Source organism: Ursus maritimus, unplaced genomic scaffold (assembly GCF_017311325.1).
Source record: "Ursus maritimus isolate PB19 unplaced genomic scaffold, ASM1731132v1 scaffold_21, whole genome shotgun sequence".
NCBI classification, from domain to species: Eukaryota; Metazoa; Chordata; class Mammalia; order Carnivora; family Ursidae; genus Ursus; species Ursus maritimus.
This window is the reverse complement of record NW_024424564.1, coordinates 23,835,022-23,862,403: the sequence shown is the minus strand read 5'-3', so window position 1 is coordinate 23,862,403 and position 27,382 is coordinate 23,835,022. Positions and strand designations below refer to the sequence as shown.

General features: G+C 33.7%; 1 protein-coding gene across 1 annotated transcript in view; it reads right to left on the bottom strand.

The window, feature by feature from the left end:
• The window catches only part of LRRIQ1 (leucine rich repeats and IQ motif containing 1), a 171,682-nt gene extending 144,756 nt beyond the window's left edge, over positions 1-26,926 (bottom strand). The window contains exons 1-8 of the mRNA XM_008687657.2: positions 26,780-26,926; positions 25,601-25,712; positions 21,253-21,344; positions 19,549-19,666; positions 18,524-18,747; positions 14,249-14,323; positions 9,156-10,778; positions 1,999-2,151 (exon numbers count right to left, since the gene is read on the bottom strand). Coding sequence (XP_008685879.1) covers positions 1,999-2,151; positions 9,156-10,778; positions 14,249-14,323; positions 18,524-18,747; positions 19,549-19,666; positions 21,253-21,344; positions 25,601-25,712; positions 26,780-26,926 — 2,544 coding nt within the window. The remainder of the gene's footprint in view (positions 1-1,998; positions 2,152-9,155; positions 10,779-14,248; positions 14,324-18,523; positions 18,748-19,548; positions 19,667-21,252; positions 21,345-25,600; positions 25,713-26,779) is intronic.
• Positions 26,927-27,382: the final 456 nt, after the last annotated feature.

Genomic DNA, 27,382 nt, shown 5'->3' with positions numbered 1-27,382 from the left:
AGGAACAAATGTAATTAGTTTTAAGTCAATGGCTTATTAATGGAACATTTAAAGCTTACAAAAAGAGGAAGGATGAGATATGATTGCCAAGTAAATAACCGAACCTCTGGCTTTTAAGACAAATATGCAGAACGTTATACTATCTAGATGAAAATATTAAGTAACCTAATAAATGACTGATTTTATATTTATTTATTTTTATATTTTATTTTATATTTATTAATCTTTGAAAATACAGAGGATCATGTAACAAAATATTTCAAACAATCTAAATGAAAATGAACACTAGGTCATAGTTAATTTAAAACTGTTAAAGAAACCAAACACTGAAAATTTGAAATCTCCCTACCTCCCCCTCTTCAGTCCCTTTTGCTCCCTTTCTCTCCAAAGAACACCAATCTTGTGAATTAGGTATGTATCTCATGTCTAGATTTGTACTTTTACTACACATACACATCTCTGCAATGCATAAGATGGTTGCAGTGTCGAGATCATGTGTCTAGAACGTAACAGCAATTTTATTTTTTAAGACCTCAGAAATATAAATGGGCTTTTAAGAAATCTGAAGTGTGTAGTCCCACACATCTTCTCAAAAATATTTATAAGCATAGTCTTTGTCTAATGGAGGGAACTTAATAAGAAAAATAAGAAACCCACAAAGTTTTAAAAGAAAATCATGTTGGTGGAAACACGGACTGTGTTAACTGAAAAGAATATAAGTCAAATGAAAAGAAGCTTCTAGCCTACCCTTCCCAGTACATCTTCCATGGGAAAGAAACAGGCTCAGGAAAATTCTCAGCTGCAAATAACACGTCTCACGGAAAAAGAAGTACACCTTGAGAATGTCAAAACCCCAGTGGTCAGAACCAAGAGTCATAGAAAACCATTTTCATTGAGCAGAACCAAGCCCTTATTAAGGAAATGATGATATGTGCTCAGCTATGGAATAGGGACACTATGAGCTTCTTATTTTCTTGCATTTTGAATGGGAATAGCTATTGTAATTAATCAAGCCACTGAATGTGAGTGTGTGGGGAGAACGGAGGAGAGAAGATAAATTTTCATTTTATCTCACAGATCTCCAAGTTGAAAGAACTCTATCTGAGCAGATCATCTCCACTTGGATCTGATTTAGATGAGAAAATTTTGTGCTTCAAGTATAAGTCTGTTGTCACAAGATGATGAGACTTGGGGGTCTCTGGGACATGACTGTATTTTGAATGTGGGAATGATGTGACTCCTTAGGAGCCAGAGGGTAGATTATGGAGACTGTTACTTTGATAGGCCCCAATAAACCTCACAACCCAGTATTCACACAACCACCCAGTTCCCTCCCACACAAATTCAGGCTTGGCCAATAGAACACTAGCTAGCATGATGCCGGCAGATGCTTGATAAACACTTGCATATTGGAGCTTGTCTTTTTGGAATGCTTGCTCTTGGGATTGGGCCACTCTGTAGAGAAGCCCCAAAATGGAAGAGACACAGACACAGACACAGACCGAGAGAAAAAGAAAGAGAAGGAAAGAAAGAGAAATTGAAATTCCAACCTCCCAAGGCACCAGACAAATAAGAAAAGGCATTTTGGACATTCCCGGCCCCTCTTCAAATTACATAAGAGACCCAGGCAACAAAATACAAAGCAGAAGAAATATCCAGACAAGCCTGGCCTCAATTCATGGCTGGCCCACAGAGCAATGAGCAAATAAAATGCTGGTTGTTTTAATTTACTAAGTAATGTTATTTGTCATACAGCAAAAAAGTAACAAAAACAATAACTATATCTGCAAATAGAGTTAAGTGATTTCCAGGCCATACTTCCTAATCATTTTTCCTCAATGGTTCTCACAAATTTTGTTTGACCCTTAACATCTTCAGAATCTAAGTTACAGGTTATTATAGTAACTATTTCTTCAAAATTGTCATTGCTGAAATATAAACATAAACCCATTTTCTATTTTATTATAGTATCAATAATGAGGAGAACAGAGGACATACCTGGGCATCAATGTGCTTCAGCTTTTTGCAGTTACTCAGGCTGTGCAAAGAGATTAATCCACAGCGTCGAAGAGACAAAAACTGAAGATTTGGACACTCTGCTAGTGTGGAGAGACTACAACCTGGCAAATCTTGAAATGTAACTGTTGTAACCTGGAGAATTCAAGAAAATTGGAGTATATAACATTATCTAAAAATAGTGAATATAAACTATAACAGCCTTGCAAAATTCTTTTAAAAAATTGATCAAAAAAACTAATGATATATTTGGAAAATCCCATTTGTTGACAATTCAATTAAGCTATCTGGGCCTCCTTTGTTCCTCACATAGAAAGGCAAAATAATGCAATCATCCATGACCAATTCAAGTTCAAAAGTAATATGCAGAGAAGTAATAATATAATCTCATCCATTAGCTCACTCCCTGATTTTTCACCAAATTCACTTTCTGTGTGAATTATTTTGGCACTATTTTCAAGATTGTACTACATAAGTGCTTAAGATCTGTGTTTGACAGTATCCTAGGGATACCTGGATAATAACAGGAACCACAGTATGTCAGGGGATAGATTCTTTGTCCAACCTGCCATGATTCAATTAAAATGGCTCAACTACCTTCCAAAAACAAAGTTTGAGAAAATTATAGAACCTGTAATAAATAGGACCACGCAATAATAATTAAACCATGTAATAAAAATAGCTTTCTATTACAAGTCCGCTGGTATGAATCATTCCTTACTGGTATGAATCATTCCTTACTGTTGAAGAATGTAATATACCCAAAGCATATAGAATCTGTGATATAACATAGCATGAATGGTATTTTTTCTGTATTTTCAAACATTTTGAAGACTATAGATTCAAGAGATTTCTTATTATTGAAATAATACTGTGGACTCAATACAAAGCTTTTTTCTTAAAGAATTTTTCTATCATTTTGGTTTTAGTCTTTTTAACTAAAGAAAATTCAGTATCAAAGAATGTACTCAACTTTATGGTATATATACTAAGGACTACACTTACAGATGCACAAGAATATGTCAGACAGCAGGAATATTTTCAGATTACTGAAAATCACCCTACTTATTAAAATCAAGAACCCTCACATAAAGAAAATGGTAGAGAAATAAATATAGTATGTTTGTTCTTCACTATAATTAAGTCCATGCACTGAAATAACTATATATGTTAAATCATTTTATATTAAGAATACTCTCATATTGTCATATCAAAAATCCTAAGGCCAGGTTTCCCATGTACTGAAAAACAATTTTAATAGTATTAGCTTTATAGGGAGAGTCTAGTATATATCATACTGAAACAGAAATTTTAAAAATGTTCTATTGAAATTGAAAGCATTATTGCTTCAGAAAAAGCTAGAAAAAGTATGAGAGTCTTAAGTACAGTAACTACTCTTCATTCGGAACATTTCCTGTGCATTAAATTAAACTAAAAGTTTTAAATTTACATATTTATGTAAGTGAATGGGAAGACCATATGTTCGTGGAGATATAAAGAAGGGATTAAGTCCACTCCTTGATTTGAGTTGCAAAAGCAATAAACAATATTTTTCAAACTTCAGGTGAATAAGTTTCTCATTTCATAATTATTTCAGGAATTTCTGTTATTCATAGTCTAAAATAACTTTTGAAACAAATTCATATTTTATGGTTTTTCAGAAAGAAAAATATTCATGCATTTGTGTCAAGAAAACCGCTGTGTATTACCCATTTAATTTGTCCACAAAGAGAACCTATAAATTCTGGAAGGAAGCTAGCTGTATACTAACAAGTGAACACACTATTTAGAACTAAGCACTTTAAAACCAAAACCTCCACAACTGCAGCTTTTAGAAATAAATTCTCCTCTACCTTCTAATTTATATTTTCCTGCCTGATGTAATCATATGCTGCTTACAACCACCTGTATAAACGGTTAGGTTCTAGTTTTTATGATGTAGTAATCTCTCTAGTTTACTTTAATTACAGTGTAGGAGTGACTGCTGCAGTGTCCTTATTAATGATATCTACTTTTGAATATGAGGCATTTCGTAACATTTCCTCCTTCCTTTTATGGAAGATTTTTAAAATTTCCTTATGGTACAGTAATTGGTTATCTATCCTACCCTAGGTTTTTCCAAACATATGAGATCAAAATAAATTTTTATATTAATCATTTATTGATACATGCATGACAATAATCATATAAATAAAACTGCTTTATGCTCTCACTATTAAGGTCAACACAGAATTAGTACTCAGAGGTGTTCATCACTGCATGGTCAGCCTGAAAAAGAGCAACTGGCGCATAGTGGATGTTCACTAAATGTTTCAGAAATAAATGAACGATAAAGTGCCCTGTGGCAAAACTAAAATATAGCATTCATAGTTTATTTCTTTAATAAAGGGTAATATAAAGATATTTCAAAAACTAATCTTTTCAGGCTCTTGTAACTTGAAAATTAACTGTTCTACCTATAGAACTTATGACTCATTCATTATATTTCAATAAAAGATAACAAATCATTTTTCTACTTAATCATCTATATTTGCCTAAACCCTTGACAGATCATGGTACATAAGATGACCTTAAATAGCCATATAATTTTAGAGATTTCACTTTCAATTATTCTTGAGTTTAATACAAGGAGTGATAGTCATTTATGGTAGACTATAATTACAAAAATAGTGAAAGCAGTGACCCTTGGTTTTGCTTTTTGCGGAACATCTGTTCAGTGATAAAATCTTAAATCTCCTCAATCTGAAGAAATAATATTTTAAAAATCAGCTGCAAGGAGACTGAATCTGAGGTATGATTACTGGATTAAATGAAGCAGAATCTAACTTCTAGTAGCTCATGTGCCATTACAACACCAGTTTATTACTATTTGCCTTGTATAAGGGACGTGAGACATTCTGATCTAAAAGATAATCAACAGCTAAAATGTTATCCTTCGTGCCATGTTATAAAGCCATATCAAAAAATCCTTAAGTTCAGTACCCTTTTTAATGATTATTTAAAGTAAGTTATCATTAGTAGCAAGATATCAAAAATAAAAGAAAAATAAATTAGAACACTTAAACTATATATATATACATATAATGTTGTCAATAATCTTTGCTTGAAATCCATGTTTGACAATGACTATTATATACACTAGGAGCCCTAGACTATATTCTTCATATATGTTATTTTAAAAAACAATTCTGGAGCACCTGGGTGGCTCAGTTGTTTAAATTTCTGCCTTCAGCTCAGGTCATGATCCCAGGGTCCTGGGATCGAGCCCCACATCAGGCTCCCTGCTCAGCAGAGAGTCTGCTTCTCTGTCTGCCTCTGCTGCTCCCCCTGCTTGTGCTCTCTCCCTCCCTCTCTCGCTCTCAAATAAATAAATAAAATATTTTTTAAAAAATTCAACAATTCTCTCCAATAGATATTGCTCTTCCCAGCTTATAAAAGACAAAACTGAGGCTCAAAAAGGTCAAGCACCTTGCCAAGGTGACACAACCAGTAAATGACAGAAATAAAATCAGGACCCTGATCTTACTTGATACAGGGTTTATTAGTACCTTATTAAATTACGCTCAAATAATTTTTACATTAACTTCCTTTTTAATTAATACACTCTAAATTGTGAAGCTAGCAGTAGTATGGAGAAGGGATTAACATTCAATTGGACTTATTTATTCATCCATTTGTCCATTCTCCCACTCATCCACCCCACAGTCAAGTAATGAAAACCACTATTGCCTGACGATATGTAAAGAAGTATAGACAAGAGGCAGACCCGATTTCATGTGCTGAAGCCTGAAAGTGAGAGATTAATATAAGCAAAATGAATTTATCACTGGGTGAAATTCTAGAAGATTGAACTTTTCTCTTCTAAAGGTCTTCTCTAGAAGGACCTTCCAAAGATGGCAGTGAGTGATCAAAATAAGGATAAAGATGTGAAGCTAAGAGATTAGAAAATCAAAGTAAGAGAGTCATGGGTCGGTAGCAGTAGTGTACTTTGAAGAATCAAGTATACAGTATAAAGTTCAAAAATGTTTATGAATGTACCTATAAATGCAGAAGTGTTACAAAATGCCATCTTTAAACATACAATTACCATATGATCCAGCAAGTGCATACTTTAGTGTTTACCAAAAAGTACTGAAAATTTAGATCTACAGAAAAACCTGTATATGGATATTTATAGTAGCTTTATTCATCATTGTCAAAACTTGAAAGCAACCAAGACATGCTTTACTAGGTGAGTGGATAAAAAGTGGTACATCCAAACAACAGAATATTATTTAGCACTAAAAGAAGGGAGTTATGAAGCCATTAAAAAATGGAGGAAACTTAAATGCATATTATTAAATGAAAAGTAATTCTAAAAACACCATATACTGTGATTCCAACTACTTGAAATTCTGGAAAAGGCTAAACTACAGAGAAGGTAAAAAGAGGCATTAGGAGAGGCGGAAGGATGAATAGGTGAAACACAGAGGATTTTTAGTTAAACTATTCTGTATAATACTGTAATGGTGGATATATGTCATTATACATTTATTCAAAGCCATAGAATGTGCAACACTTGGAGTGAGTGAACCCAAATGTGAACTATGGATTTTGGATAATCATGATGTGTCAATGTCAGTTTATCAATTTTAACTAATATACCACTCCAGTGCTCTGGTGAAGGATGTTAATGGGGATGGGAGGAGATATATAGGAATTCTTTGTATCTTTTGTACAATTTTGCTGTGAACCTAAAACTGCTCTAAAAAATAAAGCCCACCAAAGAAAACCCATCAAATGCCAGAAAACTTATTAAACCAATGGTAGGAACATTAAAAAAAAAAAAAATCCATGGGTCAGCACCAACAGCATCATCCAGGAACACTGCAAAAATGCAGAACATTGGGGCGCCTGGGTGGAATCAGTCAGTTAAGCGTCTGCCTTTGGCTCAGGTCATGATCTCAGGGTCCTGGGATCAAGTCTCACATGGAGCCCCACATCGAGCTTGGCATCGAGCCCCACATGGGGCTTCGTGCTCAGCGAGGAGTCTGCTTCTCCCTCTCCCCCTATTCACACTCTCTCTCTCCCTCAAATAAATAGCTGAACTCTTTAAAACATGCAGAACATTGAGACTGGTCACCAGGCCTAATGAATCAAAATTAGCATTTTAACAAATTCCCAGGTGATCTGTATACACATTACAATTTGCGAGGACTTGCTCTAAGAAGCAAAAGGAGTAATCCTTATTTTATGTATATTGACAAGAGTTTCACAAAAGGAAAAGAGTGGGTAGGAAAAAAACCACCAACGAAACAGGTTCACACATCTTAACTTCCTCAGTGCTCTCCTCATTGAACAGAGCAGAGACCGATAATGAAAGAGAAGAGCATTGCTGTTTTACTAACTTCAGTTTACTTTAGAAACTAGTACGCGGTGAGCATGAAGCTGTCACTTGTGCCTAGCTCAAACAGATATGCTTAAGGAAAATTGCCCAAAATAAAAGTTAGTAGATAATGTTACCAATTCAGAAAGCCTGCACGAACATCTTAGGGAAAGTAGAGAAAGAATGATTCCAGAGATAACGTAGCCAAAGAAAATAACAGAAGAGCTAATGAGCGATTCTATATGTAGCTCTACACATCTGATGGATATGAAAATACATCGCCTAGGAAATAGAGGAACTTCAAAGTAGTTCTTGTTTTTTGTACTGCTTTTTCACATCCAAGAGATCTCTTTAAAGCCCACTATCTTATTGTCCTTTTAAAGAATACCTTGAAATCTTATTTATGGCAATTATCAAAATCTGTAGTAATATATTTATTGGTATATTTGTTTGTTTAAAGCCTTTTCGTACACCAAAGTCAGCACCATAATGTCAATGACCGGGGTTTCTTTCTGTCCCTTTAGTCCAACAATAAATATTGATCAGTCATATTGGACAGGGGCGCCTGGGTGGCTCAGTCGTTAAGCGTCTGCCTTTGGCTCAGGGCATGATCCCAGGGTCCTGGGATAGAGCCCCACATCAGGCTCCCTACTGGGAGCCTGCTGCTTCTTCTCCCACTCCCCCTGCTTATGTTCCCTCTCGCTGGCTATCTCTCTCTCTGTCAAATAAATAAATAAAATCTTTAAAAAAATCATATTGGACAGATATTTGCTGAACGAATAAATTTTAAAATTCATGTATATTAACATGAATGTTTCTTTTCCTAGGCATCTATCTATATCAAAAAACTAAATACATCTTATTGAATACATTTCAGTTTCAGGCTTTAGCCAGATACATGCATTTTAATCGTAAGTCCTTTCTAGTATTGTACTAGTTGAAATATTCTTTCCTGTTTTTCTACACATTTGTTAGTGTCTGTCTTTTTTTTTATATTTTATTTATTTATTTATTTGAGAGAGAGAGAGCATGCACATGAGTGGGGGGAGTGACAGAAGGAGAGGGACAAGCAGATTCCCTTTTGAGCAGGGAGCCCAGTGTGGGTCTTCTCCCAGGACCCTGGGATCACGACCTGAGCCTAAGGCAGACACTTAACCGACTGAGCCACCCAGGTTCCTGTTAGTTTTTGTCTTAATTTTGGTTGAAAATATGGTCTTAGAAAATTCATAGCAGCTGGTGATGATTATTTAAATTTCAGGCATATATGCACCGTGTTTATATACCATATGACTAAATATGTTTCCACACAGAAATTCTAGAGTCTTCTATTGTAAGCCCTTCTTTCACAGCCCTTGTCAGGTACAGAGAAATCCACTTCATTCCAAAAGGAGCCAGTAGATGGTGTTGTGCCCAAGAATATAGCAAACTAACTGAATGTCAATTTAGGAATTTCCTACTCTAATTCAACACTAAATTTCCAGATGCCTCCACTCTTAGAAGCTTAATAATGGCTACAGGACTCTTGAACATGGCTTCAAGATATAAATCATAGCTTTTTGTAGTGCTGCACTGAAGGAGAAGATGCCTTAAATAATTTTAATCAAGATCTTTTAAATACATCCCCTCTCAAATGGGGCAATATTTCATTAGCAATTCCACGAGCTAAGAGACAAAATTCTTGGATACAAAATATGTCTTCTGATATTTTTAAAGTAACATCTTAGAGAATCAATTGTAATTAAATATGAGAAAGTATTATAAAGTTATAAAATACCTGCTGTAAAGTATTCCAAGGGCCACGTTGAAGAATTTCTGGTATATTCAAAGGGGGCATCACGTTGGCTGGGCATTTTACAGGTCTCTTCATCTTAACAATTTTCTTTTGTTGATTTTGCTTGAAAATTTCAAACCATGGTTTAAATGATTTTATCCAAGCCAGCCTCTTTTCTTCAATAGAAGTTAGAAGTGTTGGCTTTGGTAAAGGACAGGTCACAATACTTTCACATTCAGCTCCATTTTCATGACATTCATCTGGGTTTTCTTTAAGTTGAGACTTAAGAGAGTTTACTTCTTTAGAAACTAAGGAGTTTTTTGCATTATAGCTACCCAAGTCTTTACAAAGAGCATTTTTACTGAAAATATAATCTTGCTTATTTATTTTGCCTTCTATATTTATCATGGAATCACTGTAGTTAAAAATCACATCACTATTCAGAGTATTGACTTTTGGGAGCTCCTCAGTTTCTTTGGATTTTAAATCAATTTCTTTTTCTTGTAGTATTATATTTTCCCCTATAACTTCAGGATTTTCTAATTTTAGTGGTTGTTGCTTCATTGAAATCACTGAAATGTTGTTCTCTTCATATAATGTTCCATTCTGTTGTGATAGCTCTTCTTTTTCTACTTTTTGTATCTTATTCTGTTGAGTATCTTTAATTATTTTCTGTGCTTCATTGTTTTTTACCCTGTTAATTTCTTGATTATATCCTAATATTGTTATTTGGGTGTCTTGTCTCATATTCTCATTTATGGCAGGTTTCACATTTTTCCCTTTTTGTATTTGAGGCTTTAATTCTTGCAGCTGAAACTGTTCTTTCACATTTTCTTTCAGATCTGGGTTATCCAATTCAGTTTTTTTGTCTACATTTTCATAATTTCTTTCCTCCTTGACAGTTTTTTCAAAACATTGTTGTTTTGCCAGGTTTTCATTTTTTACTTCAAATTCTGCCAAAATTGCCTGGTTTGTAATAGGATCTTTTGATTGCACTTGTACTGATTCTTTTAATATAAACTGTCTACCCACCTTTTCTGTCTTATTTGACTTTTCAGGTAGCCAGAGGGGAACATCTTCCCATTTCTTTGACTTTTCATCCCTTACCTTTTTGGCTATATCATCCTTATTTTTTGATGTATCTTCAACAGCTAAATGTTTGATATTATATTCACCTTTCTTTAATGCTCTACTTATTATTAGCTGTTTGCTTGCATCTTCTCTTAATCTTAATTTTTCTTTTAGTAGTTGCTCTTTTTCTCTTCTCATGATGTTCTTTTTTTCTTCATATTCTTTTTCTCTCCTCCTCCTTTCCTCCTGCTTCTGCTTTTTTATCTCTTCTTCTATCTTTTGTTCCTCCTCCAATCTTTTTCGTTTTTCTTCTTCCATCTGTCGTATTTTTGCTTCCTTTTCTTTCCACTCTTGTGCTTTCCTTTTCTTACTTTCTACTTGTTCTTTTACGATAGGGCCATATTTTTGGTATGCCACAAATGCTTTATATTTAGCTTGAATTGTTACAGCTGCATTATGCTGCAGTTTTAACAAACGTATTTTTTCTTTTTCTTGTAGATCTTTAAATCTTGTTCTTTCTTCTTCCATTTGTAAATTCAAGTTTTTAATAAACTCCTAAAGTAAGGTAAGATAAATAGTAGTCAGCATAAACTGAAGATGTTATTAAAATATCATCTAAAATATAGGCTGAAAACACATAGTAAAATGGAAATCATAATGAAGTTCCTATAAAATTCACTTAGAAGAACTAAAGCCATTTGTTTTAAAGGGTATTAATCTTTTAAAATATTTGGGAGTTTTGATCATGGTAGGAGGTTGATATTCTAATATTAGAGCTAAACTAAGACACCCAGATACAAATTGAGGAACTCCCTGAAGATAGAAAGCATACGAAATCAGAATGACACAGAGAAAAAGCAAGAGAAACCACAGGCCAAAATTTGTGTAGGAGAAGAGCACTTCAAACTTTCTGAGATGGGAGGTCTGATAAAGGAGACTCCCAGACCTAGCACAGAGACTACAGAAGCAGGGGATTATTGGGTGCGATTTATGATACCAGGAAGGCAAGGTAGAACGTACATATAAGCAATATGAAGAACTAGCCTAGTCACATAATGCAAGTGCTCAAATAAAAAAAATATGACTCACTCAAACAAAAAATCAAAATAGAATGGCTTAAATAGGTGTTGGCTAAATAAAAACTTCCAAATTAGACATTTTCCTGAAACAACATACAAAATAAAAAGACATGAAATTTATGACAGAGACGTTCATGTGTAAAGGGGATCAACACAGAAATTCTAATATAACAAGGAGGAGTTACAGCTAAAGACCTGAGAAAAACTGAAGAGAAGAAAATAATAGAAAAATGTTTTCAGGGGCACCTGGGTGGCTCAGTAGGTTCATGGTCTGACTCTTGATTTAGGCTCAGGTCATGATCTCAGGATCCTGGGATTGAGCCCTGTGTTGGCTCTGCACTCAGTGGGGAGTCGGCTTCAGGATTCTCTCTCTCCCTCTGCCCTCCCCCTACCCCGGCACTCTCTCTTTCTAAAATAAATAAAACTTAAAAAAGAAAAGAAAAGAAAAGAAAAGAAAAATGTTTTCTAAACCAAAAAAGGTCATAAGATAAAGAGTGGAGTTAACTTTTCATGCATACACATAGACACACTCACATGGATGCTAGCAATATTTCAGAACCCTAAGGAATTAAGCTCCATGAAGGCAGCATTTTCCATTCTATCCACTGCTGTACCTTGAACACTCAGAAGTACCTGGCACGAAATAAGAAATCAGTAAATATGTGTGGATGGATGTAAAAAGTAAAAAATCCTAAGACTTCAAAAGAATGTAAGGAATGAGTATCAAATTTACAATGATAACAGGCAAAAATATGTAAATAGGAAAAACAAAGCTGGGGGCATCACAATGCCGGATTTCGAGCTGTACTACAAAGCTGTGATCACAAAGACAGCATGGTACTGGCACAAAAACAGACACATAGACCAATGGAACAGAATAGAGAACCCAGAAATGGACCCTCAGCTCTTTGGGCAACTAATCTTTGATCATACACAAAAATAAACTCCAAATGGATGAAAGACCTCGATGTGAGACAGGAATCCATCAAAATTCTAGAGGAGAACATAGGCAGCAACCTCTACGACATTGGCCAAAGCAACCTTTTTCATGACACATCTCCAAAGGCAAGAGAAACAAAAGGTAAAATGAATTTATGGGACTTCATCAAAATTAAAAGTTTCTGCACAGCCAAGGAAACAGTCAGAAAAACTAAGAGGCAGCCCACGGAATGGGAGAATATATTTGCAAATGACACTACAGATAAAGGACTGGTATCCAAGATCTACAAAGAACTTCTCAAACTCAATACACGAGAAACAAATAAACAAATCAAAAAATGGGCAGAAGATATGAACAGACACTTTTCCAATGAAGACATACAAATGGCTAACAGACACATGAAAAAATGTTCAAAATCATTAGCCATCAGGGAAATTCAAATCAAAACCACACTAAGATACCACCTTATGCCAGTTAGAATGGCAAAAATTGACAAGGCAAGAAACAACAATTGCTGGAGAGGATGTGGAGAAAGGGGATCCCTCCTACATTGTTGGTGGGAATGCAAGTTGGTACAGCCACTCTGGAAAACAGTGTGGAGGTCCCTTAAAAAGTTAAAAATTGAGCTACCTTATGACTCAGCCATTGCACTACTGGGTATTTACCCCAAAGATACAGACATAGTGAAGTGAAGGGCCATATGCACCCCAATGTTCATAGCAGCATTGTCCATAATAGCTAAATTATGGAAGGAACCGAGATGCCCTTCAACAGATGAATGGATTAAGAAGTTGTGGTCCATATATACAATGGAATATTACTCAGCTATCAGAAAGAACGAGTTCTCAACATTTGCTGCAACATGGACCGCACTGGAGGAGATAATGCTAAGTGAAATAAGTCAAGCAGAGAAAGACAATCATCATATGATTTCTCTCATCTATGGAACATAAGAACTAGGAAGATCAGTAGGGGAAGAAAGGGATAAAGAAAGGGGGGGGTAATCAGAAGAGGGAATGAAGCATGAGAGACAATGGACTCCGGAAGACAAACTGAGGGCTTCAGAGGGGAGGGGGGTGGGGGAATGGGATAGGCTGGTGATGAGTAGTAAGGAGGGCACGTATTGCATGGTGCACTGGGTGTTATACGCAACTAATGAATCATCGAACTTTACATCAGAAACCAGGGATGTACTGTATGGTGACTAACATAATATAATAAAAAACATTAAAAAAATAAAAAAATAAAACAGGCAAATGAAACATAAAAATTGTATATATAAATATGCACTGGAGTTATGTCTTTAATTTGTTAAAACCAAATTGTAATAAATCTGGATTCTATCCTCTAGGAAACTAGTCGTTCGGTTGTTAAAGCAAAATAAAAATATTTTCAAGTGTGCAAAGACTGAGAAAATTTGCCACCCAAAAACGTTTTCAACAAATATTTAGGCATACAAGAAATGAAAACTGAGTCTAGAAATCAGGTGATGACTCAGGATTCAAAGAACACTAATGATCAAAGAAACCATTAACACTTAAATTTAAATTGTTTTATTCTATCTTCTTCCATCATTTCACTTAAGAAGTCAGCTGTTAGTTTACTGTTCCTCCTTTTTAGGTAATGTGCCTTTCTGCTCCAGTGGCTTTTACAACTTCTCCCTCGTCTTGAATTTCAATCGTTATACTATTATATTCCCAGGTGTGATTTTCATAAGCATCTTCAATCATAATGAAATATATATAATAGTATGTTTCCTCAAACCTTAAAAAACTGTAGAATTCTAATTTTATATAGACATGTTCACTCACTAAACCAGTTTATTTTAATTTTTAGGACATTATATTTCAAGGAGAATTTCTGATGATTAATGAATATTTAAAGCTTTAGTAAATTAAATCCTACAGCAGGTAGCCAATATTATTTTAAAATGTTCATTTCAAGTAAAATAATTTATTTCAAATGAAGAATTATTATTGTGATGATTAAAAACAAGAAACAGATACCTCATGCTGTTTAAATTTCTCTTTCCACATTTTCTCTTCTTTATGGAGTTCATCATTCATCTTGTCCTGTTCTTGCTGAACATATGGTAATATTGAGATATTATGTTCAAATGTCAAAAAAATATGTTCATTATATTCAATCTCCCAACCTATGTTTGTAAATAATAGTTACAGATAACAACTCACCCACTGATACTCTGTTATCAGCATGGGGATGACAACTTTAATCTCAACCTAAAGTATCACATAAATGATATCTAGGATTCCCATTTTGAGCACATTAAGATGTTAGCAACCTGGGAAAGTGTTTTATTTATTTGAGTATGTTAATAAACATACACAAAATAAAATAATAAATAACAATAAATAAATAATAAATAATAAAATGTATTGGCTAGGTATGTTGTTATATTGTTATATTGCTGCTGGGCAATGCAAAAATTACAAATAATAATGTTTGCAAGATGAGTTTTACATTACAATTTTTTCTCTCCACACCATCCCATTTAATTCACATAATCTATGAGTTCAGTGGATAATGATTTTCTTGATTATCATCTATTGTGTTAAGGCTCTGCAGAATAAACAAGATCAGTAAAGTATAATCCCTTCCTCTAAAATTTTACCTTTATTTTTTTATTTTTATTTTTTTTAAAAGATTTTATTTATTTATTCGACAGAGATAGAGACAGCCAGCGAGAGAGGGAACACAAGCAGGGGGAGTGGAGAGGAAGAAGCAGGCTCATAGCAGAAGAGCCTGATGTGGGGCTCGATCCCAGATCGCCGGGATCACGCCCTGAGCCGAAGGCAGACGCTCAACCTCTGTGCCACCCAGGCGCCCCTAAAATTTTACTTTTAATATGGGAACACTATCTAAGATCACATATTATCTCAAATTTAGCAGAATAAATTTATCACAAGAGAAGACTATAAAGGATCACAGTAGAAATAGGTGCTATAACTAGAAGATCATGCATGACAAGTCTCATGTAGAAGATTTTACTTGAAGGCATTTATTAAATGTTTTTCAACTAGGAAAATGTAACTCCATTTTTAGGAAAATTAAAAGGTTACATTAGAGTTAAAGACAGAAAGCCAAGGATTCGCTAAAAAGATCAATAAGGTAGTTATTAGAGAAATATATGTAAGAATCAAGGAGAGCCTTCTGTAGATATGGTGGTGGGAGTGAGAACAGATACAAAGACAACGTAAACATGAAATTGCTACAAACTGCCAAGTACCTGGAAATAAAAGAAGTGTGAATATTTCTTTGGACATAATCTTATACAATGAGAATCAAGCAGAGAAATAATGTTTTAAAAAAATCCTTCTGGCAGCACTATGGTGAATGGGTTTGTGGAATACAAAACCAAAAGTAGAAAGATCAGTTAGAGAGTTTAGTGAATACGCCAAGCTGGACATTAGGACACCCTGAACTACAGAGTAACAGCAGATAGGTGGGTGGATGAGAGGGTGGATAATATAACTATCTGAGGGAAGAGGATAATAAAAAGAAGGAAGAGCCAAAGATGGTCCTCACCTTTCTAGCTTAGACTATGATGATAGCGTAGCTCATCAAAATGACGAATACCAGAGGAGAAGCACGACTCAGGAAGACAGTGCCTTCAGTTCTAGACACATTAAGTTCTGAGTGTAAAGTATCTGTAGGAGAGTTACATAGCTCATTTTTCTCTTTTGTTATAAATATAGATATGTTTCTGTCAGCTATGAATGACATTATCAAGAGAGAAAGTATATGAGAAAAAAAAAGGACAGAGGAAGAAATCCTTGGTAGTACTGTATTCAAGAGAGACAGAGACAGAGAAGGCTAACATGGATATGAAGGAGGAATTGCCAAACATGTAAGAAGAGAATCAAGGAGTTGTGATCCCACAGAAGTCAAGGAAGAGAGAAATGGTCAACAATCAAATTTTTACTGGCATAAAATGCTACAGAGGCCAATATAAGAACTTAAAAAGAAACTGTGAATATGGAAACTTAGAAGTCATTGGTTATTTTGTTGAGAGCAGTTTCATTTAGTGGGGTGGTGGTGATATATACCTCGTAAGTTTAGGATTCAATGAGAGACTAGGACATAAATAGAGCAAAACTAACTATTCTTTAAGAAGCCTTACAATGATAAGGAGAGCTATAGAGAAGCTAAAGTGAGCATATCAAGAAATGTGACCTCATGATTTTTCTTTTGTTTTGTTTCTAGGATGGGAAAAAACTGAACATGCTTATAAAAAATAAGAAAGGAGGAAGTTGATAGGGGTGTTTCAGCATACAAGGTAAATCAAACAAATAAAAAAGCAGGGGTAAACTGAAAAATAATGGAATATAGAACAGAGCAGGGAAAGCTAACCTTTAGTAGAAGAAACCTTTCCTACTGAGTGTGGAGCAAAGACAAGAAAATAAGGTAGGGTGAATACAAAGGTTAGTGCAAACCAGATAGAGGATTAGGAAGAGGGAGTTCTTAATTGATGCAAAAATGTAATGTGATCACTTGCCAATAATGAGGAGGGAGAAGTTGGGTAGATCTCTTAAGGAAAGAAATGTACAATAGCTTCATATTTCATTCCCCCAACAACAAAGGACACAGAAAAGAACTACTGAAAGTAAGTAAATTACATATTTACAATGCATCATTATAAAATTATGGCATGGTCCCATTGGACAAGTTTTAAGCCCCAAGACATAACAAAGTATATATTCAGGAATTCATTAAAATATTTTAAACTATAATTTTATGATAAAGCACAAATTACTTTCAGAAACTAGTTAGAATTCTTTGAAGATGGGGCCCGGATGTCAGATCTCTTTTGCGTCATTGAAGCACACAACAATGCTTTGGCATTGCGGTAGTCAATAAATTTTTTTTTAAAACAATTAAAAATGGCAATTTGAGTGAACAGAATTTAAAAGTCAGATGTTTTCTAAATCTGAAAACAGCACTAACAATCTATAGCAATGATGAATTTCAGCATAAGACAACAAACACTACTCCAATAATCTAAATTATATTAAATCCTATCCTGGAATAAAGCTTCTGACTTTTGGAAATGACCAATTATCTGGTCTGTGGAAAGGAAAATATAACAAAAGGAAAGCTAAGAATCCATAGTTCAGATTACTAGAAAAAGCCACAGCCAAACAGGGTCTACAGTATAATTGCTTTTAATTGATTTATTTTCTATACAATCAGGAAATGCCATGTACTCAACATGAGAGCTAGAATCCACTGAACTACCTAAGTGACCACATGTCAATGTTCTCTATATGTGACTCTCAAAACTAGTAAATGTGGGTAATATGTAGGTCAATTTTAGTAATGTGAGACAGAGAAGTCAGTCCCGCTTGTTATCTACACATTCTAACAATCCTGATGACCATAAAGTAGGGTCCTAAAAATCCACCAGTTTCTCAATATACCACTACCATGACCTAAAGGTATGGACTTCCTGGGGTAGGGTTAGAAGGAAACAGAAACAAAAACAACACAAAACTCCTTCACACCAAAAAATTTCTAGTCTCAGGAATTAGCTCAATTACGGGAGCACGGCACATACCATTATCTACATGGGTGAACCGCTATAACCAAGTATGTTTTATGTAATTGCTATACATTAGACCACATAGCAAGGGCATTTCATGATCAGGAAAATTCTGTTGCCTTCTTGTATGACTAGAAGGGTATGAAAAAGTCAATGGATATCTGGGCTCTTTTTATACATTTTTTTGTATATATATATGGAATATATATATGTATATATATGGAATATATATATATGTATATATATATAATGGAATATTACTCAACCTTCAAAAAGAATGAAATCTTGCCATTTGCAACAATGCAGATGAAACTAGAGGATATTATAGTAAGCGAAATAAGTCAGAGAAACACAAATACCATATGATTTCACTTATATGCAGAATTTAAGAAACAAAACAGATGAACACAGGGGAAGGGAAGGAAAAATAAAATAAGATTAAAACAGAGAGGGAGGCAAACCGTAAGAGACTCTTAACTACAGGAAACAAATTGAGGGTTGCTAGAGGGTACGTGGGGGAGATGGAGGAATTGGTGATGGGCATTAAGGAGGGCACTTGAAGTAATGAGCACTGGGTGTTATATGTAACTGATGAATCACTGAATTCTACCTCTGAAACTAATAATACAGTGTATGTTAATTAAAGTGGATTTAAATTAAAAATTAATGAAAGAAAAATTATATGAAAAACAAAAACAAAAAAATTTTAAAAACCCTTTACCTTCTGAATATTCTCTAATTTCTTCTTTTCAACTTCAAATTGTTTCATCCAGCAACGTCTCTTTTCTTCTTCTTCTTGAAATTGCTTTTCTTCTCTATCCCTTTGAGCTTTGAGAGTTTCTTTCTCCTGGCCTTCCAGTTCTTTCTGTTTGTCTTGCCAAGCCTCAAAAGACTGTCTACATCTTTCTTCCACTTCACAGTATCCAAAATTTATATCAACATCATCTGTATTCATGAAGAGAAATATTATTATTCTCAAAATCAAGCCTGTCAAAACTGACTTAATGTAGAGTATGAAAGTAATTTTGAAATGAAGAAATAAGGTCAATGTATTACCAAAGTAAAAGTGGTAATATGCAAAAAATACATTCTTGAACATACATAAAAATCCTATTGCAGTCATATACAAAGAAGTCCCACTTCAGTCAAAAAAGAAATCAAATCACATAACTTGCCTTAACTATACCACCAAACAAAAACGTGTGTGTGTGTGTGTGTGTGTGTGTGTGTGTGTGTGTGCTGTAGTTAAAGGAACACATATGGTTAAAGGATACTTAAAAATTCAAGGCTGGGGATGTCTGGGTGGCTCAGTTGGTTCAGCTTCCAACTTGATTTTGGCTCATGTCATGGCCTCGGGGTCCTAGGATCAAGCCCTGTGGTGGCTCTCCACTAAGCAGGGTGTCTGCTTCTTTCCCTCTCCTTCCGCCTCTCCCCTTGCTCACTATCTCTCTCTTTCTCTCTCTCTCTCAAAAATAAATAAATCTAAAAAAAAAAATCCAAGGCTGGGTATATCTATCAGTCCGATATATATGGAAAAATGTAAATATATTTAAACCAAGTTAATTTAGGAGGCATAAAAAACTATGAAAATTCAAAATTAAGTAAGTATAGCAAAGGCATAATAATTTCCAAATATCATGATTGTATTTTTCTAAATGTCAAAAGAAAACAGTCTAAATTTTTTTCAGAGAACTATGGTCAATCACATAAAAATTATCAAAAATATTATTGAGCAGTTTAGCACACCTGGCAAAACATGTTCATCCACAGGCAAATCATGAGGACCAGGCTCCGGGATAGAATCAGGACTGCCACAATGGGCTTTATTCCTCAGAAATTCTTCTTTTTCTATTTCACATAACATCTAAGAGGTTAAAAGAGTACCAATAATTAAAGAGTAAAGCCATCATTTTAATAATATATCAAGCTTTATATACACATATTTAGAACTTTATTTACTTTCAATCTCTCTCAAATACAGCCCTATAGCACACTAAAAATGTTATTCCCATGCAAGCAGACTGCATTTTAGCCTCCTTGTTTTTCAGAATTCTTATCACTCTCTTATATTTCTCCACAATATTCAAATAAACTGCTTGAAAATCTGTGGAACGAATAAGTCATGGGAATAAAAGGTACAGCATTAGGAACACAGTCAATGATATTGTAATAGCTTTGTATGGTGACAGATGGTAGCTAAACTTGTGGTGAGCATAGCATGATGTGTAGAGATGTTTTATTACTAAGTTGTATACTTGAAGCTAATGTAACATTGTGTGTCAACTATACTCAAATGAAAACAAAAAAATTGCTTGAAAATCATTTCGAAGTGTTTCTACTAATGTTTGCTCTCTTCCTACTACATTTCCACATTTCTTAACTACAGTGATTGCTCGCATATATAAATGGCTAATACATTCAGCATGTTTTAAAAACAGAACTATTCTTTACTTTAACCAAATTATGCAAAAGTCATAATGTTGATGAATACTTTCCCATAATTAGACTTCTACCATATTCTAGTTGGAAAGATACAGCATATCTATTTCAATGAAGTAGCAGTATTATAATTCAAAATTAATATTTCAAGTTTGTTACCAAGAAAGAGAGTAAGAGACATATATATAAGCAATTTTCAAATTATGTTAAACATCTTAGGGGTCAGAATAGAGTTAGGTAAAACTATAGATAGGTAAAATAAGAAGTAAAATATGTCCAGGATGCTGAACCTGTAGAAGAAATTTCTCAAACATAAATCTGGAGGTTTTAACCAAAATTGCTAGGCTCTCCCTTATTCTTATTTCTTTAGGAATGTTTATATGTTATATTCTTTTAAAAAACTAACATAAGATATTCTACATTGAAAATTTCCACAGGATATTTAAAGTCTCTGTTGGAACATAGTACATTCCTAAGCAAGGTAATAAACATTATATTCATTGTTTTCCTTGGAGTTTTTAGGGAAAAAATACCACACAGTATAGTTCTACTGTTCTATCTACATGCATTTTAAATGCCCAAGAACTGATGATTCGAATCACTATTTCTAATATTTTTAAAAGTGAAATGTGAATTGTTGTATATTATATGCCACAGGAAAACATAAAGCCAAAAACAATTTGATTAAAAATAATTAAATTTTCAAGTTTTAATCGGTGGACGTTATCTTTTTTTTAAGACATATTTGTTTAAGAGAGAGTGCACATGCTGTGGGGAAGGGCAAAAGGAGAGGGAGAAAGAATCTTAGACTCTGTGGGCTCAATCCCACAATCCTGAGATCATGACCTAGGCCAAAACCAAGAGTCACTAAGAGTCGGACTTAACAGACTGTGCCACCTTGGTGCCCCTATCACTGAACTTTAAATCAGTGAACTATCATCCTTCATAAGAGGGAAAGGTAAATTTCTAACTGTAATATTGAGTACTTTCAGTCAAATATTGATTATATACCTTTCTTAACTGCTCCGAATTTTCTTTATGTTCAGTTGAAAATGCTATCCTTAAATGCATGTGATTATTAGGGACCACTCCATAACTATAGTCTAGAGAAAGACAAAAATATTATAGCTTTAAATATTACAGCAGGGAAAAGCACGTTAAAATCTCAAACCCTTTCATTATTCTTTAATCTCAAATTCTATCATAGTATATTCTTGATCAGTGACTCAAAACAACAGTAAAATAATGAAAAATAAAGAACAGAGGAAATTTGTAATCTTTGTTCTAAAAATAAAAGTAACAAATTCATAAAGCACTCTCTTGATCACCTCTTGTATTGTAGACTGAAGTTTATTTTCCATGTACACAGTATAATGCTGTGTTTGATACTGCAGTGACACCTTGATTAGAAATCAATAAAGGTTTAATTCTACTGCCACAAACAATATATAACCTTGCACAAGATACTAAACACACTTCAACAATAAAGTATTAGTTTAAAAGATTATAATTACTAATGTGAATGAAGTGAGCTTTCATTTCTGATTTTATAAGTTTTAGTTGAATTTTATTGTCCTTTTATCATCTGTGCTGATGTGTTCTATCATGGTAACCTTCATTAACAGTAAACTATTGCTCACAGATGACTGTTTTGCTGGTTAACTAACTACTCACCCCTATTTTGTCAGACATTACAGATTTTCTTCTTCAACACCTATTCACAGCCTCACCAGCCTGCTTTCCATGTGAGGGGCTGACAAAGCAAAAATAACACCCTCGAGGTTCCTTTGAAGCTAGGTTTCTGAGGGTGATTTAGGTTCTGCCAATTGATATATTTGCTTAAGTCTTCATTTCCATAAAAATATTATGTGTGAAGAGAGACAGGGAGCAATATTTTCGTTTTTCGGGCCCATATTATGATAGAGGGAGCTTTGGGTTGGCGATAGGAGTGTGTAGTAGAAGATTAATCTCTCCAAATATCTTAATTATATCAGACAGCAACTCTTTCTGCAACCCAGTTTAACAATGTATGTGTGTGTGTATATTTTTTACACTTTGGATGTTCAGACTAGAGTGAATTTCCTCAGTTCTATTAACAATTCTGTTATTCATTGGAATAGCTCATCTCCAAAGATGTCTTTTCCACACTTCCTGGCATGCATACACTGTTTAGTTCCCTTCCACACAGAACCTGGGCTGACCCTGTGTAACCACCAGGATGTTACAGAAATGATGTTGCTTGACTTATGAAACTAGATCATAAGAAGCCTTACAAGGTTCCACATTAGTCTACTGGGATTTTGTTTGTGGAACTCCTAAGAATCCAGGTGCCACGCAAGCCATAGAGAGATACCACAGGTAGATGCCTCCAGCTGACCACCCAGGTGCCGCAGTAGAACTCCCGCCCAACAATTAGCATCCATCGACAAGCATTTCAGTGAACCATCTTTGGAATATTCCAATCCACTAAAAACTTCAGATGACTGTGTCCCTGTTCAACATCTAACTGTGAATGCATACAGAAATCCAAACAAGAATTGCCTAGCTAAGCTCAGTCAACTCACAGAACCATAAGAGATGATAACATATTGTTATTTTAAACCACTTGGTTTGCTTTGCAGCAATAAATAACCAAAACGTCTAACCTCTACCCATAAAAACAAAGACATAAACACCCCCAAAACCTTTCTGCTTAAAGCAGCTCAAATAGCTTCTGTCTATAACTGAGAGCCCTAATATATCTATATTTATAAGTGAAATTAGCCTCTGGTTTCTTGTGTGTGTGTGCGTGTGCATGTATATATGTGTGTGTGTTATGCTTTGTGTTTGAAATATGCAACTTTTTATAAATGAAATATTATATAATCTGCAGATTTGTTTATCCTTGATGGATTGTAAGAAGTCAACTGTAAAACCATACTCATTTCTTTTTTTTTCTTTTTTAATCATACCAATTTCTAATGACATTTGAGAAGGAAACTTTTTCCACTTTCTCGCCAGATTATTGATTTAATAATGTTTTCCGCTTTTTTCAAGCAATTTTGATAATTTGAATTTTCTTGAAAAAATATTGTATTCATTGAGACTATCAAACTTATTTGATCACAACTATACATGAGGTCTCATGATTTTTCTAAACCACTGCTATAGAGTTACATAACCTTTCATGTAACTAATTTTCTATAAATTGTGTTTCCTTTTTTTCTTAATTAGGCTATATAATTGCCAATATATTTATAATATTTTCATTGTATAAACTTTAGTAAATATACATAAACAAGCCATTAATATTCCCTATAACTCAACTACAGATAATCGCTGCCAAAATTTGAAGCATCTTCATAGAGTAAGTCTTTACAAATCCACTCACACAGGTGCTCAGGACAAGTATCTTGGAGTCAATTTCCTCTCCTTCTCTCATTTCAATCCATCAATAAATACTTTTGGTTCTTTTTACCTTAAAAATGGTTTCTAGAATATGGATATTTTTCATCATTTCTACTCCAACCACTCTCATCTCTAACCATGCTATTTTTTTAAAGACTTTATTTATTTATTTATTTATTTATTTATTTATTTATTTATTTATTTATCAGAGAGAGAGCGAGCACAAGCAGTGGGAGCAGCAGGCAGAGGGAGAAGCAGGCTCCCTGACGAGCGAGGAGTCCAATGTGAGATTGGATCCTAGGACCCTGGGATCATAACCTGAGTCAAAGGCACACACATAACTGACTGAGCCACCCAGGCATCCCTCTAACCACACTATTGCAATAGTCTTGTAGTAGACTCTTGCTACCTCGGGTTATCTTTTCTACACAATTACCAGAATGATTGCCTCAAAAATGTGTCAGATATTGTCACTCCTTACTCAAAAACCTTCACATACACAAAGTAGAATCCAAAGCCCAGACTATGGTTTACAAGAGCCCTATATGATCTGACCCCCACATGATCTGTGCCTTGCCGTTTACAGAGCCTTCTTTCTGGAACACTGGCTCTCTAGATATCCATGTGGCTCACTTTCTCATTCACTGAGATAGCCACATGGCTTTCCTTCTCAGTCATTGCTCAAATATCACCTCCTCAAAAAGGTCTTCCTTGACTTACGCTATCTAAAAGAGCAACCTCCAATCTCTATCCCCTATTTTAAATGTTTTCCTTCATTGAAGTTATCATTATTAAAATATTACATATTTATTTGTTTATAGTCTGTCTCCCCACACTGGAGCATTAGAATAGAAAGCAGGACCTTTGCCTATTTTGTTCTCTGTTATATTCGCAGTGGCTGAAACAGATCCTTTCACACAGTAATATTTGTCGAATGAATATCTATGAATATCCACATTGTAATTTATACTAATATTTGCATAAATAAAACTAAATTTTATAATAATTTTAAATACTATATCATGAATATTTTTATGCCATTAAATATTATCTAAGCCATCTTTTTTAGTGGGTATTTGTTGGATACACTGAGACCTGCTGAACATTTAGGCTGTTGCCATTTTTCATTATAAACCAAGCCATGATTAATTCTAATTAAATCTTTGATCATTCTATTATTCTTAGAATAATTCCAAGAAGTAAATTTGCTCAGTTGAAGTAAATAAAAATTGTTAGGCTTCTGATGTAAATTATGTTTTTTTCAAAAAAAAATGTTTATAAACTGATACTTCTAAAATACTCCTGTGACTAATTTTTTTCTTTAATGAAAAACTAATTTTTTTTCTTTAATGAAAAGTAAAGATGACCCTTGAACTACATGGGGGTTATGAGTGACAACCCCCCATGCAGTCAAAAATCTGCATATACCTTTTGATCCCCTAAAACACACCTACTAATAGCCTACTGTAGACCAGAAGGCTTACCAATAACATAAACTGTCTATTAATGCATATTTTATATATTATATGTCTTATATACTGTATTCATACAATAAAGAAAGTTAGACAAATGAAAATGTTATTAAGAAAATAATAAGAGAAAATCCATTTACAATACTGTACTGTAAAAAAATCCACTAATAAATGATCCATGCAGTTCAAGCCTGTGTTATTCAAGAATCAACTGTAATAGAGTGTCTGGTTTTAATTAGGACTGGTAAAACAAACTGTTGGTGGCCAGTATTTATTGGACATATAAAGAAAGTGGTAAGGAAAAAAAGATTAATGGACTAAGTTAATCCAGTATATTATAGATATTCTAGTAGAGAGAAATGCACATACCTGTATATAGTGACAGCTAAGAACTTCAAGCAGTATAATTTTCTAAATTATAAATTATTCAAGCCTGCAAAAAACTTACCTGTCAAACAGATAAAACCTGTACTTCAAAAAAAAAAAAAAGCTGTACTTACTTAAAACATCAGTATCTTCCAAGTCCTGAAGAATGAGCTTTTCAACAGTTTTACTCTTATTCTTTATGACGTTAATACAGTAAAGAACTGACTCAGGTAATTCATCCAAATCCTAAAATTTAAAAAAAAAATGAAAGAAACTGTTAATTTGTTTATCAAAATTATGTATCAAAAATTTGATAAAGTTTTCATACACCAAAACTTTGAGCAAAATATGTGAGTTCAAACAAGTATGTTTGATTAAAATCTGCTTTTCATTTTTAGGTGATTATGATTCTGTTGCCTTTCATATTCGAATGAAGAATTTCAGAATTTTACATAATATAAAAATTTTAACTTTCTAAAAGTAATATATAGATTATACAATCCTAATTAAAATCAAAGTACAATTATCCTTTGAGACTTAACAAATGAAGTTTTTTGGGAAAAAACTTAGTGGAGAAGATTTTGAAAAAGCAAAACAAGGAATTTGACCTGTTTGATACTTAATAATAAACAACTACAATAGGGCAAAAATTAACAGAATAATGGAAAAGAATAGAGAGCCTTGGATAGATTATATGTATAACAACTAAATATATACAAAAGGTAAGACAAATCAATTAAGAAGAGGTAGCTTACTCATTAAGGGACATTAATAATATTAACTAAATATGTGCAGGAAAATGTCTATTTACATCTACATTATGTAACATACTTGAAAATAAATTCCCATTAGTTTAAGGATTCTGATGTAAAAGAATGAATCTGTGAATAAATTTTCTAAGCATATAAATATTGAGGGAAATACACAAATGAAAAGATAATATATTTGATTTCCAAAAAAATAACTATTTCTATAGGTCTAAATATTTCACATATATTTTGCTTTTCATGCATTTCTAATAACATTAAAAAGCTCATGATTTAAGTTAAAAAAGCAAGATACAAATAAATAATTCTATGTATAATACCAATTCTGCAAAAAAAGCTCATACATACATGTGAAATTATAAGTGACTTCTATCTTCAATGTACTTTTTATATTTAAATATCTAACAATATACAATGTTTAAAAGCTATCCTAAAGTTAAAAAATGAGATAACTATATAAAACACACTGAGAAAAGTAGTATTTCTCCTATAAAGTTAACTCCAGTCAAAAGGCTCTTTTTTAAAAACCCAGCATTTAACACTTACTGTATCACTATCATCACTCAGGGTGTCTGATTTTGAATCACTATCAACATCATCTTTTTCTAATGAAGAAATGCTGATTTTATCCAATTCAGCTTCTATTTCTTCTTTGAGCTTTGTATCATCATCATCATCATCATTTTCCATCATCCTTCATAATAAACACAGAACCATTTAAAAAAAATTGAAGAGGCTAAAACAACTAAAAACTACAGGTTGTTTAATGTGTCATACCAATCCAACATGTTCCATGTAAATACGTTTTCATCTAGGATACTTTTACCGTATCTTATTATGGTTGTACCATATATTAAAGAACATTGTTTTCTCTCTCCAACAATTCATTATTTCTTCAACATTTGACTACAAAATGATCAACTCTAATAATACTGTCTTAAATCTCTAAGGGAAAGTCTCATAGAATGGACTGTCTTAGCTTCCTGAACCAATGTCATGGTAAAATTCATCCTCATGGGAATAATTGAGGGTGAAATATCTCTGAACAGCTTGAATATTCAGAAATTAGAATACTCATAAGAAAAAAAAAGAATACTCATTAGAGAACAACTAAGTCTATATATGGGGTAAGAAGATATGGTTAGTTTC